The sequence below is a fragment of the Tursiops truncatus genome, chromosome 14 (assembly GCF_011762595.2).
Source record: "Tursiops truncatus isolate mTurTru1 chromosome 14, mTurTru1.mat.Y, whole genome shotgun sequence".
Taxonomy (NCBI): Eukaryota; Metazoa; Chordata; class Mammalia; order Artiodactyla; family Delphinidae; genus Tursiops; species Tursiops truncatus.
Genome location: NC_047047.1, coordinates 59775528 through 59795755, shown reverse-complemented (window position 1 = coordinate 59795755; position 20228 = coordinate 59775528). Strand labels below are relative to the sequence as shown.

At 41.8% G+C, this 20228-nt stretch overlaps 1 protein-coding gene across 6 annotated transcripts in view; it reads left to right on the top strand.

Annotated features, from left to right (window-relative positions):
• VIT (vitrin) overlaps nt 1-20228 on the top strand; it is a 125835-nt gene that overhangs the window by 29526 nt on the left and 76081 nt on the right. For all 6 annotated transcript variants that reach the window (XM_073791672.1, XM_073791671.1, XM_019942995.3 and 3 more), the window contains exons 2-3: nt 43-112; nt 9123-9188. In XM_073791672.1, the coding sequence (XP_073647773.1) occupies nt 61-112; nt 9123-9188 (118 nt within the window). In that variant the 5' untranslated portion in view covers nt 43-60. The remainder of the gene's footprint in view (nt 1-42; nt 113-9122; nt 9189-20228) is intronic.

Here is a 20228-nt window from a genome sequence, read left to right as displayed (position 1 = left end):
CTTGGCTGAAATATGATGATGTTATTGTTTCTTCCTCTCTAGGGTGCCATTTTGATATTTATGGGGATTGCTGTCCTCACTATGAAGGCATCTGTTATTGAAATGTTCCTTGGTAAGTACTTTTATATGTGTATCTGGATACGCTTTTAACATTCTCCTAATGTCCAAAGAATCTTGCCAACAAAAGATTTAAACCAAGACAGAGCATATAAACAGTTCAGTGTATCTTTTTATGATAAACATTTTGGAGAAATGTTTAACTGGGAATGTTAAATGTAGATCAAATTCAGAATGTATGTCTATATATTTTTTATATAAAGCAAGCGTGTATACATATGTATGTCTACATATTATATATTAAGCACACATATATACACACATATTTGCGTGTGTGTATTATTCACCAACTAGCAAATATTTCAGATAAAGCATATTTACAGATTCTGAATTTAGAGAACTTATATCTTAATTTCTCAAAAAAAGAAGTTCTTATCACTGACATGGCCTTACTTGTACCACTGGCAACTCATACTTTTAGAGGTGAAACCCTTTAACCTTATATTATCAACAGAGAACACAATTTGGGGTAGGCCCTTAAGGAGCAGCAGGTCAACCAGACGAAAGAAAAGTGCTGATGGGTTTAGCACTAAGCCCAAGGGTAATCTTTGGTTAATCTTGACCCCCGCTGTGCTGTGGCCACTCTGTGTCAGGCAGAGTGATCCTGTGGGTCGCTATGAAACTATTGCCACGGAAGGGTACAAAGGCCTTTTAGATAGTCAGTATTAGTTTGCTAGAGCTGCCATAACAAAATACCACAAACCCGGTGGCTTAGAACAACAGAATGTTATTCTGTCACAATTCCAAAATCAAGGTGTCAGCAGGGCTGGTTCCTTCAAAGGGCTGTGAGAGTGAACTCTGTTCCATGCCTCTCTCCTAGCTTCTGGGGGTTTGCTAGCAATCTATAGCAATCCTTGGCATCACCCCAACCTATGCCTTCACCTTCACATGTGTTTGTCTGTGTCTATATCTAAACACCTTCACCTCTGTGTTGGTCTGTGTCTATATCCAAACTGCCCCTTTTTTATGACACCAGTCATACCGGATTAGAGGCCCAACCTACTCCAGGAGGATGACGTCACCCTAACTAATTAAGTTAGTTAAATTTAACTAATTACATCTACAACCACTCTATTTCCAATTAAGGTCACCTTCTGAGGTATTGGGGGCTAGGACTTAAACACGAAGTCCATCAGAAGTCCTATGAATTCAGGGAGGGGGGCACACAATTTAACCCATAATATAGTCAGAATGTGCAAGGTCTGTGCAGAGGGGAATCTACAGTGGCGGAACTGAGGACTGGAAGAGAAAGAGGTGACACAGCCGGGAAGGCAAGGGGCTCTCAGTATGGTGGAAGGAGACTGGGCTGGGAGTCAGAGGGAAGATAAGGTTCTGGCCCTGACTCCACCACCAACTTGCTAAGGAATATTCTCGTTGAGAGCACAGGGTCCTTCACTTCCACCTTGCCCTTCTGAGAGGCTATCTCCCCCCAGCCCCATACTAACCTATAGGTTAGCAGGGGTGAACACAGGGTGGGATGAGGGTGGGGCAGGGGTTAGGAATAGGAAGGATTTAGCCACTGTAAAACAAACAAAACAAAACACAGAAACCCTGAGGCTGGTTCACACTCTGCCATGTCCCCCACATCATGGAACCAAGAAGAACTTGACTGTCCTTGCTTGTCTCGCGCCTCTCAGCCTGCCCTTCTGCAAAACCGCTTTCCCCTCTAGGTTGCTCATTCACAAAGCAAGAAATCAAAGTAGAAAAGGGAGACTCCTACCGCAAATTCTCTTCTCTATGTCCTTATATGCCCCTCCCTGGAATCTCTCTTATTCATCTGCTTGTCTCCATCCCAGGGACCTTTTCCTTAAGTCCCCCGAAACCCTCTTCAGTACTGTGACAGCCTCCCTGCCCCAAATCCTTACCCCTCTAACTCATTCTCTACCACACCCCAATTAATCTCCCTAAAGCCCATATCTGATCCCACTCTCCTGACTTAACACTCAGTGTTTTCCCTTTGTCTTTATGACGGAGCCCACATCTCTCAAAGCGCCTTGCTTGCTGGCAAGGCCTCTCTCATATGGCTCTTGCCGTCCCCTCCTGCTCTCCTCCCTACCACAGGGCCCAGCCTGGCTTCCAGGGACGTGGGAAGTGCTGACCTTCTCATTCCCCTGAAGGTCGAGTCATTTCTCCCTTCCAGGTCTTTGACTATGCTGTTCCCTGTCCTGGAATGTTCTTCCTCTCACCCCCACACACCCTACTGGCCCTCCAGGAAGCTTCCTCTGCCTTCCATTTGATCAGACCCTCTTCCTATGGGCTTCCCTGGTGCCCTGTATTGATTCTAGTCACGACTGCATGGCATTCACCTCGTTATGAGGCTGCCTCCCCTGACACTGTACGACACTGATAGCAGGAGCTGTGTCTTGCTCACTGTTGCATTTTCAGTTCTCAGCACATCTCACAGGCACTCAAGAAATACGGCTAAATATATTATTCTTGTCAGGGATGTTGGATTTTTCAGGTTTCAGAGTCTGATTCTGCACCCAATTCCTATGTGTGAATTTTTTCCCCCACACCAAGTGATTCCTCAACACCAGCTGGGTTTCCTACAACTCGGCTCAATTCTGACACCATTCTACCCGGAGATAGCATCAGATCCTGCAGGTAAGGGCTCACACAAGACTGCCCCCCGCCACCCAACACACACACACTTCAGATGCCGATTGCAAGTCAGGTTGTCACCTGTGCTTCTGACTGACTGGCTATAAAGCAGAGGTTTCCATGACCCCCTCCTTGCGTTTGATTAATTTTCTCAAGCAGCTCACAGGACCCAGGAAACCAGTTTACTCACTAGATTACCAGTATATTACAAAGGATATTAAGGGATACAAATCAACAGCCAGATAAAGAGATACATAGGGCGAGGTCCCGAACAAAGGAGTTTCTGTCCCCGTGGAATTTGGGCCCAGCGCGGTGGCACATGGACGAGCTCTCATTCCTCAACCTGGAAGCTCTCTGAACCCTCTCCTTTTGGATTTTTATGGAGGCTTCATTACATAGGCATGATTGATTAACTCACTGGTCATTGGTGATTGATTCAACCTCCAGCCCCTCTTTCCTCTTGGGAAATCAGGAGATGGGACTGAAAATTCCAACTCTCTATTCACGGTGGGTTTCCCTGGCAACCAGCTCCCTCATCTTTAGGGGATTTTCAAAAGCCACCTCATTTACATAAACTCAGTTGTGATTGAAAGGGGCTTGTTATGAAAAACAAGACACCCATTTCACCTTTATGGCTCTGATTTCAGGAACTGAGGACAAGAAATCAAATATAACAGACATGTGGACACAGGGGGCAAAGGGGAGGGTGGGACGAATTGGGAGATTAGGTTTGACATAAATACACTACCATGTGTAAAGTAGATAGCTTGTGGGAACCTGCTGTATAGCACAGGGAGCTCAGCTCGGTGCTCTGTGGTGACCTAGAGGGGTGGGATGGGCGGGGGGGGGGAGGTCCATGAGGGAGGGGATATAGTTATACATAGAGCTGATTCACTTCGTTGCACAGAAGAAAGTAATGCAACATTGCAAAGCAATTTTACTCCAGCAAAAAATATATATATTATAACAAAGGATGCTCCCACTGCTCTTATCACTCAGGACATTCCAAGGGTTTGGGGAGCTGTTAGGCAGGAACTGTGGCCGGAACACCAAAATATATATTTATCATAAATCACAATATCACAGCGAACCATCCAAAGATCCCCCAAAAGCCCTCTAAATTAATGTTAATTAAGTGTCTAATCGGTATATATCAGAGCTAGCATGGTCACTCTAAACGTGTAAATTTATGATGTAGCAGAGCTGTATGCTGCCCACTGTCATCGGAGCACCACATATAATCAACGACTGCACTGTGGGGAGAAAGTAGCATAAAAAGCCTCAGGCTGCACCAGCACCAGCTGGAACCTGCATTCTGGTTCCAACTTCTGCCCCCTCCCCCTCCAAAGCAGCTTTAGCTGAGATGTCCACCTTGACCTTGGTTTCTTTTCTACAAAATAAAAAGATGACCTCCAAAGCTCCTCCCAGCTTCAATATTCTACGATCTGAAGCATAATTTTGTGATTTATGTGATTATAGAGAATAAGTTATCCTGTCTCTGCAATGAAGCTCTGATATATTTCATGCTAGATGTTTCATTGAGTAAGTAAGTCGAAAGCAAAGCATAGGGGAAATTTGAGCTGATTTTAAATCATCTGCTTTATAAATCAGTTTTCAGGAAGGCACTGTGGCCACTGTTAAAGAGAACCAGAGTTGGACAGTATTTAAAGCAGTAAAAACAGATTTTAATCAGGAACCATTGCAATAGGGGAAAGGAGACTTCAGTATTGTACTGGGCTCAATTCCGAATATAACAAGGAAAAGTGGGGATTTATAGCCAAGGAGCGGCTTGCAGGGGTCAGGGGATGGAAATTACTAAGAGGAGAGTTCACGGGAATCAGGGGATTCTTGCTAAAGGCAGACCAGGGTGATCACATATCGAGGGTGGAGGATTCTCTCTAAACAAGATTCTTGCTAAAACTAAGGGATGCAGGCCCAACAAGGACAGACACAGAAGCCCAAGGTCAAAGCCTAGTTGAGAAGAGGGCTTAGAGGAGCCTGACTAAAGTCTGGTGAAGGAGAGAGTCCCTGTCAACACCACCTGAGTTAGTATCTTGAGTGGCACTAAGGGATCAAACAAGAAGTTTACGGGCTAGAATGAAGCACTCCTATAAACGTTCTAGACACGCAGTAAGTATTCAGTAAGTACTTACTGATTTAATAATTGGTTAAATGTTCTGGCACTTCATGTCTTTTCTTGAAAATAAATGGATTCTGATTATGACTTAATACTGACGGGAAGAGTGGAACACAAGTGCCTATTAACCATGCCAATGATTTTAGAAAGCACTTTTCATTATTGTAAGTCTATCTGATTTCAATACGACCAAATTAAATAACAATTGTCTCTTTCTAATTCGAAAAGAAACATTCTGCATAAAACATAGAATATTTATGTGTAAGAACTTTACCATGAAATGGGAAAAATACAGAAAATATAAAATAGGAATTATAACTCTACCATTATTAAAATTTTGGTATATTTGTTCCAGGTATTTCTCTCTGCGTATATTCTAATTTTGTCAGAATCATGCTTAGGGTTAGAGCTGAGAACTTCCCAGGTCATTTAATCTTCTGCTAAAATCATTTGAAATAAATGCTTAGTTTTCCCCTACTGTTGGGACATTTCCAAGATTTCATTATTTCCGATTGCTATTAGGAATAACGCTGTAATGAACACCTTTTATTATACATAAATCCTTGTCTATGTCTCTGATTATAACTTGGGATGTATTACTAAGTATATATTTTCTAGGATGAAGAATATAAATATTTTTTAAGGCTACTGAAATGTATTACCAAATGGCTTTCCAGAATGACTCCACCAACAGTGTACTGGACTGCCCTAATCCCAAATCTATGCCAGGATTAAGTATAATCTTGTGTTCAATATTCAGTACACACTGTGAGAAAATATCTTGTCATTTTGCTTTAGCCTGCATTTTTTATCATTAATGAGACTGAACATTGTTTCAGGCTAAGTCATTTGTATTTTCTCTATAAATTATGTGGACGATAATTTACTTAAATTGAATTTTAAAACAATTGCACCTCAGCTATCTTAATCATACTGATGGCCATATTAGACAGAAACAGAGCAGAGGAAAATTTTTATTTGAAAAAATAAATTCAATATTTAATTTGTTTTGAAATTTCAAACACGACTAGCGAAAGGTGAGAACTTTTCATGTTACTCAGAGCTGGAACACTGAATTTTTAAAAATTGAGAAGTATTGCTGCAGAGTTGGTAAATCACGGTTGCCTTGGAACTTCAGACTCTAGCCTTGATTTCCTCAAGGCCTCTAGACTCTAATGGCCTCAGCTGTGGCCAGATAACTACTCCCATGGAAGGGCTTTCAGACCTGTGTTCTGCTTTGTACTTTGAAGCGAGCATCTGTCATCCATCTCGGTGCTCTGCCAGGCTTCCTAAGAACAGGAACACAAGACTGATTTTTCTCTCACCCAAATTCCACATGCAAGTCACCATTTCCAAGGTAGCAAGAGAGGTCTTGCAGATGAGGAATGACTTGCTTCAGGGCACAAGCACATTTGCAGCCTTACTGACCAGCTCTCCCCTTGAGGAGTGGCTTCTGGGGAGCTTTAATTAACAAGCATCTAAGCTGAGGGGAGGGCCTCTGTGTACCATTGAAAATAATGACTTTATTAACCACTGCTTAAACCTGAACCCAGCTCTGCATGTTTTCAGCCTGGAGGGTCTTGGGCAAGAAAATGCGAGTGATGGGGTGGGCTTACTCAAATATTTATAGTCCTAATGATACCAAGACTTATAAACCACATGCCATGGGTACACAGCCCCAGAAAGACAGTATTTGATTTCCCACCAAGAACTGATACCCAAATTTATGACTATTTCACTTACTCCCTCTGCTTTATGCGCATAATTTTTTCTATATATTTATTTCGTACTTGTTTTTTTAAAAATATTCTAGTTATTTATTTTTGTGTATAAAATGAAGATGCTGTCTTTGGACAGAGTTAAATGACACAGAGCCTACTATAAAAATCAGACCTCCACGACATTCACACCCTACGCAAACCCCAGAAGTAAATAACACCTAAAAAATGTCTGCCTTCATTCTACTTGGCTAGACGTTTGGTTTTCACTCAGTTCTCTTTCATGGCTCTGTTCTTGCAGGACATGGTATGTCAACTGTCCAGGCCTCAACTAGTGCTAATAGTCAAAACAGGATAATTCGGGAGCTACATCATTGGCACAGCTCAGCTAGTTAATCATAAGATAAATAAAAAATTTTCTTAACAAACACTTGGTGACATTGCCACTTTTTCCTTCAAAGACAGTTAACAATTCAAGAATGCCTAACTCCTGATTTATGCTTTAATCAAGCATCTGTGTTGTTAAAAAAAAAAACATAAAGTAGGAAGTAAAATTCCTAATTATTCTGCTGCCTCATGTTCACCTCCAGAATTCCAAATCCATCCAGAAAGTGGGGTTTCTCAAAAAGTAGCTAAAATGGAGGTTAGTTAGAGCAGTATCATCTTTGGGTGGGTAAGGCAGAAGAAGGCCTGGAAAGGAAGGAAGAAGAAGAGAGACTGACTAGCCTTTTGAAAGGAAAAACATGCTTTTCTGTTTATAGGTAGAATTAGTCTAGGTACAGAGAAGTGAGCATTTTCAGACATTATTAAAAAATTGCTATGAGAAATGTTCACAATATATATCAAAAATTTAAGTGGGCACCGCATGGCACAGGGATATTGGCTCGGTTCTTTGTGACAGCCTGGAGGGGTGGGATTGGGAGGGTGGGAGAGAAGGAGACGCAAGAGGGAAGACATATGGGAACATATGTTTATGTATGACTGATTCACTTTGTTATAAAGCAGAAACTAACCCACCATTGTAAAGCAATTATACCCCAATAAAGATGTTAAAAAAAAAAAATTTAAGTGGGCATATCTTTCAGACAAGAAACCCTATTTGGAATTTTATTTTAAGGCAATAATAAGGAATCCATGCAAAGATAAATCTATTTATATTAAATCAGGAGTTGACTAAATTATGGTATGTCCATGAATTGCAATATTTTGTAGGCAGTTAAAATTATTATGAGGGGAACATTAAATGACAAGAAAAAATGTTTCTATATCCTTAAGTAGAAATTAAGTTTATGACACATTGTAAACAGTATAAGCATCATCAAATGTTTGTTTCAAAGTACAGTACATACATATATATAGAAAAAGCCTGAAAATATTATACTTTTTGCTTTCATCCGTTATTTTCTGTAGTACTGTTTTTGAGTGTTTTTTTTACTGTCCTACAAGGAACATGTATTATTTTGGTAATAAGAAAAATTCGGTCAATGTTATACACATATATATATATATATATATATATATATATATATATATATATATATATATATAGTGTTGGGGGCGGGGGTACGCGGGCCTCTCACTGTTGCGGCCTCTACCATTGCGGAGCACAGGCTCCGGATGCGCAGGCTCAGCGGCCATGGCTCACGGGCCCAGCCGCTCCGCGGCATGTGGGATCCTCCCGGACTAGGGGCACGAACCCGCGTCCCTTGCATCAGCAGGCGGACTCTCAACCACTGCGCCACCAGGGTAGCCCTATATTTTAAAAACACAAGGCTCACACTAGCAATGCGACTTTAAACTTAAAGGCATAAAGAGTTCCCCTTTCTTCCCCTATTGTTTTGCTTCCCGAAGAGCAGTATCCAGGTTCTGCTCCGTTTCTGAGAAGGAAGCTCACCTACCTGCAGCTGGCCTCTGGGGGGCGCAGCACCAATTGGGGCTGGAAGGACCACCAAAGACAGTCTGGTCGCACTATACCCTGCGAGGAGTCTCTCTCGTCTCCCCAGTCCCCCTCCTCCTTGTCTTCCTTTCCAAAGAGTCCTCCTCTGAGGCTTTGTACGGACGCGCTTCATCACGCCCTCCCTGTCTCTCTCCCACGCACATGCGCGCACTTCAAATGCACACGCGCGCATGCGTATGCGGTTCTCTGGCCATTTGGAAACTCAGTGTGGAACAGAAGAGAGAGCACAGGAAGGGCCTGGGTGTTCATCCTACCTCTACAATTTATTCCTGGCACCAAGCAAATCAGTGGGCTTTGCCAGACCCACGTTCCTGCCTTTGGAAAGTGGAGATGGTGGCGCTGGTGTGGTGAAATTTAAAGACAGCAAAACACGGGACAGATATCCAAGAGGTATTTTTAAAAGGCCCTTTCAGCAGAGGCTAAGAAAAGCACAAAGTATACATCTTATTTCCCCAACCATAAAATAAGGGAAAATTAGTTCTACTAACGAGAATACTTTAACATATGCTTGAAGCAAACATAAAGGTCAAAAGAGAGAAAGCATTTAGGTGAAATAATATTGATTCGATTTTTTTGCCTTTTCTTCATGTAGTTTTGCTGGTGACTGGAATACACTCAAATAAAGAAATGACAAAGAAGATTAAAAGGCCCAAATTCAGTAAGTAAAGTTGCAGTCCCTCACTGGTACAACACCTGTGTCTCTCATGTAGAGGACTGTTACACTTGTTTCAGATAATTTGGAAAGTTTGGGGGTTTTCTGTTTTGGGTTTTTTTGTGTGTGTCTTATCTCAATACTTTGCACTCAGACTAATTAGTAATGATTCTTATTTGTCATCTACTTCATTCCAAAAAGCATTTGAAATAAGGGTTCTTATTTTAGGGTAGATACGTGGTTCTACTATATTAGAAAAATTCAAAATGCACATACAAAGACCAGGCGACACTATGTCTCTATGCCTAAGCTGGAGTAGGTATTTTTCTGCCGTTCTGTCTCAATTCCCCATACCAGAAAATTCAGTCTGGCTAATGCAAAAGTCCAGCAAACCTGCCCACCTTCCAGCGTGCCCTGGAATCAATGGGTAATCTCACTGAAAAGTTTCACACCCAATCAGTGGAAAGAGGAATAATTAATTTCATTTTTGGGTGATAATTAAGGTTAGATGACAGAAAAGCCAAAATAACAGTTGCTTAGATAAGACTGAAGTTTCTCTCTCTCTCCTGTAAATATATTCTGGGCTTCTATGGGAGCTTCACAATCTTCAGGGACGCAGACTCCTTCTATCTTGTCATTCTGCTTTTCTCAATGTGGCTCTCAACTCACTGTCCAAAATGGTTACCCCAACTCCATCCATCATGTCCACATTCCAGTCAGTAGGAAGGGATGAAGAAAGGCACATACTTACTCCCTTTAAAGACAAGTCCAGGAAGTCAAATACACCACTTCTACTTAAATACCATTGGCCAGAATTCAGGGAGAATGGGAAATGTCTTGATTTCAAGCATCTGCATGCCTCGCTAAAAGTAAGGAGTACTATTATTAGGAAAGAAGAGAGAATGGATACTGGGAAAGAACTAGCAGGACAGGACATAAATGGAAAATCTCACACTCAAATCTTGTGAGCACACTGAGCTATCTGTATGTAAATTTGTAGACTTGATGGACGCTTAAATTAAGGTATATTTATGAAGGACCATAAGAAAAAGACTTTAGGTATATTCAGTGCTCTGTGCTGTCTACAAAAGAAACTTCTGTATAGGCATTAGATTTAGGTGCCTTAAGATTTTGAAATAAAAGAAGAGATTTGTTTCACGCAGCATTTTTTTTCTTCTATTCCTTTAAGCCCTTTGTGCAGGACTTCCTGTTGAAATGAGACCAAAAGGGCAGCCATCCACAGCCTCCTAGTCTGAAAAACTAAAAAGGAATCAGTTTTTTATTTATTCCTGTCAGGAAGGAGAGCCAGGAGAATCAGGCCAGGGGCAGATGTGTGTTCAGAACAGTGATTGGGTTAATATGGAGACAAATGCACACTCAGGTATGAATTCCTTTGGGCTGTTCCCAGTATCTTCATTAACTTGTCTACAAAAATCATAAAAGGTTCCATGATTACCATGACAACAGTTTTCAGTGACTATGAAAGTCTGTGCTAAACGACCCAAGGTCAAACCTCTTTGAGAGATCTCAAATGGATTCAACTTCTGATATGCTAAATTCTAACCTTATTCTCAAAATCTCCCTAGTGATACAACACTTTTGAATCAATGTATGCATGAGGCCTTTTCTCTAATTAGAAACTCTGTCATGGTCATTAAATAAGGGGGAAAAATATAAAATGAAAGTAATAGGATACTCCCAAACTATGGCGATACCTGATTCTTTACCTCAGGAGTATTTCCAAATTGTAATCTATACCTTGAGGCCAAAGTAATTTTCATTTTTTCTGTTCAACCTTGTCAATCTGCCACTGGGGCAGGTGACTGATAGCAAGGGAGGCACATCGTTCATTCACTTGACAAGTATTTATTGGGTGCCGGCTAAGTACCAGGTACAGTTAGACACCCAGATACAATAGCGATTGAGACTCAGACTGTGCCCTCACAGAGCTCAAAATCTAGAGAGGAAGAAAGACAAGTCACCAGGCAGTTATGGTGTCTTATGTAAGTGCTAGGACTCGGGAGCTAAAGGTACTCCAAGAATATGGAGAAAAAAGCTATGTATCTGGGAGGGCTTCCTGGAGGAAGTGACACATCTACACTGATATCTGAAGGCCGAATAGGGATTGACCAGGCAAAGATGAGGGGAAAAGAGTATTACAAGCAGAAAGAAAAAGCATGCCTAAGCCCTGAAGAAAAGAAAGAGCTCAAAAGTAGTTCCGTATGACTGAGGTATAGAGTGGGAGGCACATGTGTTGAGATAAGAGATGGAGGGGTAAGCAGGCACCAGATCGTGAAGATCTTTGTTACTGTGTCTAGGAATCTGCAGTTCATCAATGAGGGCAATGGGGAATATCTCAGTGCAGATCATTTAGGTGCAGTTAGCAGAAATCCAAGGCCATTTGCTTAAGCAGAAAAGGAGATTTTGGCAGTACATGAGGTAGCTCACATGACATGAGGTGTCTCGCAGAACCCAAGGTGGGGAGGGCAGCTCGCACTCACTGGGACTGTACCCCAGGTGGAAAGATCTCAAGAATTGGTGTCTCTGCTTCTCTCTGCATGTCTGCCTCACTACCCACCCACCGATCCACTGGTTCATGCAGACCATGTCTCTCAGCCCTGATCTCAAATTCCTGGGAGAGAAACTCTAACTGCATCAGCCTAGGCTGGGAGGGTGGTTTTCAGAGAAGAGTAGAATGGTTAGGGTTGTGTTAGGGAAATAAAACAATCCTGACAACAAAACCCAACAAAAATCCCTTTGTCCCAGCCTATGAAGAGAGAAGAGAGAGTACACAATATTATTAGTGAGTAAGCATTACAGATAGACATTCATATACAGGTAGGATGAAAGTATCTACCAAGTCTGGACAGAATTTCACACACACTTTTACAGTGAAGTAGAAGACAGAACAATTACAACTTCTCTTAACTCCTGGAAAGATAAATACATGGACCTCCTGAGTGTCTTTTGTATACCTGGAGACCCCTAAACTCCTTCTGGAGGTATCAATATTTGCAGATCCAAGGATCAGAAGTCTGGAGCCCTTGCACTCTGCAGGTGATTCCGATGCCTGCTAAAATTTGAGAACCGCTGGACCCAAGATCAGGGATGCTTACAGATGTGAACGTGAAATCATGGGTTCTCTTCAGTGCCCTCTGCCTCTTTCCTAGCCAGCCCTCAATTTTCACCAGTGTTTATTCAGGACTAAAAGTCTTCACCACCCAGAGGACTGAAGGTAAAATAACAAGGAGGAGGTCGTTTGAGAGTTTTGCCCAGAGGACAGTTTACTGACACCTACTACACATGGAGCACTACTTTCGTCTCTTGAGGATCTAGTGCCCAGACATGGTACCATGAGTCGGCAGAGCCAGATCTGAAACTCAGGTCTCTGTGAGGCTCAACACCAGATGCTTTTCCAGTGCCTCGTCTCAAGCTAGCCGTTTAGGAATTAAGTATCCATTGCCTAGAGGCAGATGAGGTGTTAAGATAATCAAGGGCTGACTGAATAGGAAGTAAAGTAGAAGAAATGTGGGAAAATAGAAAAAAGAGTAAGCGCCTGAGTTTCCTCCTTTGGCTTGGCCTTAGACCTAAGGAGGCCACACTAGCGCATCTATTCTGTCTATGCATACGGTTACTGTTACTTTAGGTAATTGTCACTTTCTCTCCTCCCTACTTCCTCTGCTTTCTCATTTTTTCTTCTCATCTCCTTTTCCTTCTTTCTATTTCTTTGGTCTACCCATGGCCCCCAGGGGCCCTTATGGACCTTGCTCAGCTCCACTGGAGGCTCTTTGGGCCAAAAAGGTAGTACATGTTGAAAATAATTTCGCATGGGGCTTCTACAAAAGGAAAAGCAAAGATGAAAAAAAAATTGGGATTAGTTCTTAACGGCTCTACTCCTCCCACCCATACATGACCATTCATTCCAAGCTAGTATTTTGTTCTCACGTACACAGTCGTATTGGGTACAATTTTATTCTGTCACTTGGTTTATCACAGCATCTTGTTTTCTAAGTCAAATCAAGTCTGACACCAGACTGCCAATTGCCTAGGGCTGAAATATTAAAATTCCATCATTACAAGGGATTCCTCCCTCCCAGCTCCAGGCATTGGAAGCCTTATGCAATTTACAACATTCAGAGAGAGCCCCTGCATTGCTCAGTGTCCCAGCACATGTTATTCCTAGAAGTTGAGTAGCTCCATTGTTTCATGAATGGTGGGATCTTGGCAAATGTGGGGAAGCCCTATGCCGAAGGTTCTACCCAGAGGGGCACCACACCAGGTACTGTTCCAAAGTGATGTGCATCCAAGGCAGCTGCTAGGGAACAGGGGCATTTCCCTTACTGGGACCTACCTGCCCACTTCCACCTTCCCAGTCTTGGAAGGTCATTTTCTCTCCATCACTCTTTGGGCTGACCAAGCCCAATCCCCTCAAACAAGGAGGTTTCTGAGCAACTAATTCCCAGAACCTTGAGGGAGAGTTGCCAGGCAACCCCTGCCCTCTCTCTTGCAACCTTGAGCTCCAGAGATAGGAGAACACAAAAGTCTGACTACCTTCTTAGAATAGTAAGGGGAAAAATACAATAAGAATAAGCATAAGTTAATGTCTTAGTAAATTAACCTGCTGTATGGTGCAGGGTAAAGTTTACCATACTGTACAGAATGAGAGTTTTACCAAGTTTCTTTACAGATGTGACTTTTTCAAGGCTCTCATTTTCCTGCTATGTTTTGGAGCCATAGATCTGACCTTACCCACAGGTACCTCACTAATATATTTAGTCAGCTTAAACCTACTCAAGCAGTTTCTAACAAATGACCAAAATGTGGTTGCGTTTTTCTTGACTGTTGAAGGCTACAAATAATGGTTGAAGGGTTTAGGTGTGTTCATAAAATACTTCTCCTAAGGCAGTCAAGATACCTTATAGGTTTTAAGGATTAACTTCATTTATGTTAGATTCCACATTTGAAAAAGGCCTACTCTTCAACTCATGAACCTTTTAGCCCATACTGCAATAAACACATCATATGTTTCCCCATAAATTATGTCCACCAACAACTCTAGAACGATCCCTGTCTGGCAGAGTGTTTGTGCTAGAGAGAGAAAAGCTTTTACGTTGTAAAATCTCCTCAATAGCTTTTCTACATGTAAGGAAGCCCCAGAAGGGCTCCAGAAGCAATGGCCTTATAGCCTAAAGTGGGGTCAGATGATAGTGTTACACAGGTGAGAGCTGTGATGATTAACTCCAACAAATTGTTGCCTGTCCATCCTGCAAAGCCTCTGACTTCAGTGAGCACCCGATCTTGTATAAGGTAAAATAAAATTATGCAAAGGAAAGCCTTCCTGGACCCAACACCAATTGCCAACACACAAAAAACCAGGTTAGATGGCTCCTGTGTATGCTACACTTGCTCTGCTGTCTACTTACTGCACGTTATTATAAGAGCTTTTTTATACAGTCTGTCTTCTCAACTAGACCAAATAATTAGTGCTCATTAGGTATTTGTTGGACGAACTACAACAATAAAACAAAACACTGTAAAATAAAGCAAAATGTGGTAAATGCTACCAAAGAATAACAAGGGGTCTACAATAGGATTCATACTAGTTTCTTGAAAGAGCATTTAAGGTAGGATATGAAAAATAAGTGGAATTGCAGAGGTAGGTGGAAGGGCTTTCTAGGTGCACTAAACCCAGATATCATGGGGAAGATGGGGTCAGGAAACAGTGAGTGGCGTGACTGGGTTTAAGTGCTGGGGAGTCGTGGAGATGCAGCTGGAAGGTGGGTTAAGACAAGGCAATGCCAGTCTGAGAAGCTTTGTTTTTTGCCATTCTTTAGAGGGTGGGAACCACTGAAAGTGTTCTGAGCAGGAAATCTACATGATGAAGACAACAGTCAGCAAGATAAACAACAGCAAGATATTCCCCACAGGCAGTGAAGCCACATGCTGGAATATCTCCATTACACTGGAGTCTGTTGAGATAGTCTTTAACTTGGGGTGAAATGTATAACCTTTAATTCACATAGCTCTCTCCAACAAGTTAACCTTAATACCATGTAAGGCATGGAAAGATTTTTGCAATCAACCTGGAAAGGGTGGATAATTCCCAGAGGTACTGCCTCAGCATGAAGAGGTAATAGTTCTGGGACTTGGTTATTGAGTACATTGGACACTGTTGAAGACATACAGCTCTGTGATTGTAGGAATTGGGTATAGCAAGCACACAGCTTCTTCACTGGGCTCACGTGTCGTTAGCTATAGCAACTTGTAAGGAACCCCCAATGTTTGCTTGCTCCTTAGACACTTGGTACCAACACCAGTGTGTTCTCCACACAGATTGATGTGTGTGCCATTTCTCACACCATGAAAAAGGAAGTGGATTAACTCTCTAGCCCTCCTTCTGGTGTGTGGGTGAGAAGGGAGGTGGACTCTCTCTGTGTTGTAGATTTTCAGTTGAATAAGCTTTACCGTGGCAGTTCTCAGAAATAACAGGCAAAGAATGCAAGGAAAATTGCACTAGAAGAGTTGCCTTGCACAGATGTATACAGACATACACACAAATGCACACACACACACACAGATGTATACAGACATACACACAAATGCACACACACACACACACCCAGACAGACAACCTATTTACAAGACATATCCTATATTTACCCACTAGTGGTTGTCAGTGACCTTCAAGTTCAGAAAAGCCTCGTAGGATTAGAGTAGGGAAGCAACCATTTAACTCCTTTTCTTCAGTAATGGGAGAAGCAACCAGGTGGAGCTGGCAAAGCTCTGTGTCTGGAGCCAGAGGGTATGAGTTCAGGGCCTGGCTATGCCACTTTCCTGGTGCCTGAGCTTGAACAAATAAACTTATCTCTCTGCAAAATGAGGACAATATGCCTCTCAGGGTTTTGTTAAGAGTCAAGTGAATAAGTGTGTATTACATCCTTTCTAAATTAAAAGTAGGTTACTTTTAGGGACTTCCCTGGTGGTCCAGTGGTTAAGACTCCGAGCTTCTACTGCAGGGGGCAAGGGTTCAATCCCTGGTCAGGGAACCAGGGAACTACTCTAGCAGAGAGCTGATTGTTTCAGGCAAGGTCACCTTCCTTTGGAGGATGACAGCAGTCTGTCAGGTGGATTACCTCACTCATGCTGACCAGGAAATTCCAGATGGACTTGTTAAGATTACATTCCTGGGAAAGAATGAAACTGCAGTTAGGTTAGGCGTTGTCTCGGTTTGGTGACGTGAGCTTTGCACAAGTGACTCTATGTTGGGCCTGTTGTCTCTCTTTTGACAGTACTAACTGGGATTCTTTCTGAGGTGATGAAGATGTGGAATTAGATAATGATGGTTTCACAAACTTGTGAATATACTATAAATCACTGATTGTACGCTTAAAAGGACCCATTTTATGGTATGTGAATGGTATCCCAACTTTTAAAAATGGAATTTTCCAAAAAGAAAAGGAAAGGAAATTTCTTCTGAAAATAATATTGTACAGTTCTGAAAAGAGTTCTAGCAAAAACAACTGTCGACACCTTGATCACAGTGGGACTATTAATTCACCCAGTGCCCATGTGATGTGACCCTTGCTGACTCCCCAGACCTTATCATGGACCTCCCCCCAACCCACTCACTACGCTCCAGGCACACTGGCCTCCTTTGTGTTCTTCAAACCACCAAGCCCTTTCCCACATCAAGGTTTTTGCCCTGGTTCTTCTTTCTGCCTGGAAGGTCCTCCTAGACCTTTGCTGGCTGGTAACTTCCCATTATCCAAGTAACCATGGTAGGAGAGTAAATAGAGAGGAATACAGGGACCAGATCCTTTAGGGCCTCGTGGACCATATTAAAGAGCTTGGACATTAGGGCAGCAGGAAACCAATGAGGGTTTTAAGCAGGAGAATGATGAAATGTGATTAAATTTTTTAAGTATCACATTGGCTGTTCAATGGAGAAAGGACTGAGGCAAAGGGTGAGCAATATGGAAGGAAATAGACAAGCTAGGAGGCTATTGTGTTAATAGTCCAGACAGGAAATGTCAGTGAACTGGACCAAGGCGAAAGCAGAGAGAAATTGCAGATTTGGAAATAAAACTAGCAGGACTTGCTAATGGATGGGTTCCATTTATCCCTTCATTCATCCAGCAGACATTCTGTTGATTAGCAATGAACAAAACACACAAAAATTCCTGCCCCCATGGAGTGTATAGTCTAGTAGATGAAAGACAATGTAACAAACTGGGACCTTGAAAAAGTAGTAGCATTTGAACAGCTGAAAGGAAAAAGGGTTCCAGGTGTAAGGAATGATACAAGCCAAGTTTGTGAGATAATATGCCTTTGAAAAGTACCAGAGGCAGTACTGGCAAGCCCCGAAGTTCCATGGAGGGGACTGTGGAAACGCCTTAAAGATTTTAGACTTTTTCCTCAAGGCAGCAGAAAGATATTGACAGCTTTTGACCAAAGATTCAACTTCATTTATGTTAGATTCCACATTTGAAAAAGGCTTACTCTTCAACTCATGAACCTTTTAGCCCATACTGCAATAAACACATCATATGTTTCCCCATAAATTATGTCCACCAACAACTCTAGAACGATCCCTGTCTGGCAGAGTGTTTGTGCTAGAGAGAGAAAAGCTTTTACGTTGTAAAATCTCCTCAATAGCTTTTCTACATGTAAGGAAGCCCCAGAAGGGCTCCAGAAGCAATGGCCTTAGCCTAAAGTGGGGTCAGATGAGATAGTGTTACACAGGTGAGAGCTGTGATGATTAACTCCAACAAATTGTTGCCTGTCCATCCTGCAAAGCCTCTGACTTCAGTGAGCACCCGATCTTGTATAAGGTAAAATAAAATTATGCAAAGGAAAGCCTTCCTGGACCCAACACCAATTGCCAACACACAAAAAACCAGGTTAGATGGCTCCTGTGTATGCTACATCTAGCAATCACACTCCTGGGCATATAGCTGGACAAAACTACAATTCAAAAAGATAAATGCACCCCTGTGTTCATAGCAGCACTCTTTACAATAGCCAAGACATGGAAACAATCTAAATATCCATTGACAGATGAATGGATAAAGAAGATGTGGTATGTGTGTGTGTGTGTGTCTGTGTGTATATATATATAGATATATAGAGATATATATATAATGGAATACTATTCAGCCATTAAAAAAAGAGTGAAATAATGCCATTTGCAGCAGCATGGGACCTAGAGATTATCATACTAAGTGAAGTAAATCAGAAAGAGAAAGATACCATATGATATCACTTATATGTGGAATCTAAACTATGACACAAATGAACTTATCAATGAAACAGAAACAGACTCACAGATATAGAGGACAGATTTTTGGTTGCCAAGGGGGAGGGCGGGTGGGGGAGGGAAGGACTGGGAGTTTGGGGTTAGCAGATGCAAACTATTATGTATACAATGGATAAACAACAAGGTCCTACTGTACAGCATAGGGAACTATATTCAATATCTTGTGATAGACCATAATTGAAAAGAATATGAAAAAGAATGTATGTTTAACTGAAGCACTTTGCTATACAGCAGAAATTAACACAACACTGTAAATTAACTATAATTTAATAAAATAAATTTTTAAAAAAGATTCAACATAGTCAAAGACTTTTTAAGAAAAATGGAAAAGAGGGACTTCCCTGGTGGTCCAGTGGTTAAGAATCTGCCTTCCAATGAAGGGGACATGGGTTTAATCACTGCTCGAGGAACTAAGATCCCACATACCATGGGGCAACTAAGCCCACGCGCTGCAATGAAGAGCCCACACGCCGCAACTAAGACCCAATGCAGCCAAATAAAAAAAATAAATATTTTTTAAAAAAGAAAAATGGAAAAGAATGCTTTGCAAAAGAATTTGCTACCAAGGAAGAATTAACATGATCTGGTCACTGGTGTCAGGAGAAGGAAGCATTCATCTTCAAATTTTATGTGATGATCATTTTATTTCATTAAATTAATATTTTTGCATAATCTTCTTAAAAATAGAATTTTACTCTAGTTGAATATCACAGTAGAACAAAATTAAGTTTCATATCAAAACTGTTTATGCATAAGTGCTTTTATATTATAATACTTCTTCCTCATTAACAGCCAAGAGGCAAGCTTACAATGGCCGCCTCTGATTGATGAAGAAATTTGTTTTCCCGAAGCAATGTGGCTTGCCTTGAAAGCCACATTCACTGAAAACATGAATGGACAATAAGAAGCAGATTATACAGTTTGACTTGGCCTCTACATCATTGGCTTATTGTATATGACATCACCCAATAATCACTGTGTTATTAGGTCAGGCAGAAGAACCAACTTAGAGCAGAAACATTTGCAGTTGTGCCTCTAAGATTCCAATGTTGCATGAAGATAGTGGCTCAAACAATACCAGTTTTGCCCAGGAACACTCTGAGATCAGTACAGCAGACACATGACCTCAGTGGGCAGCATCTAAAGGTTATCCTTTCATTCTAACCATCCAGGTTTCAAATAGTTCTCTTTTCCCTGTGTCTGGTGCCAAGGGCCTCTGGGAAGGAATCCTTGGCAGATTCTGAGGTGCTCTAATGTGAGCTCTGTCAAGAAAATCATAACGGCCATGAGAAGGCAAGGTAACCTTGAGGAATCATATGAGGGGGAAGCAGAGCAGATGGCTGAGGAATAGGTCTCTGTGTAGTTTCCACTCAAGCAGTTCTGGGCTCCCCCAGGATCTCTGTGACTTTAGCCCAGGGTTCTCTCATTTCCACCAACAAAACTCCACTCAGGAAGGAATGGAAGAGGCTCTCTTCTTGCTTTCTCCAAATGTTCCTAGGAGTAAACCTTCTTATGACTTCTAAGTTCTCCCCCAAGGTTAATAGTGGGGATGCACCATTCCCCATCCCCTGAGTCTTATTTGCCACATCAGTGTCTTCCTGCTCCCTTCAGACCTGAGATGGACACTTCTTGAGCTGCCTTAGTTTTGACCTGTCCTCTGAAGGAAGTCTTATTTCTGCACTTTTGAGATGAAACCCAAAGAGAGATGAAAGTGAATCTAGAGACCTTCA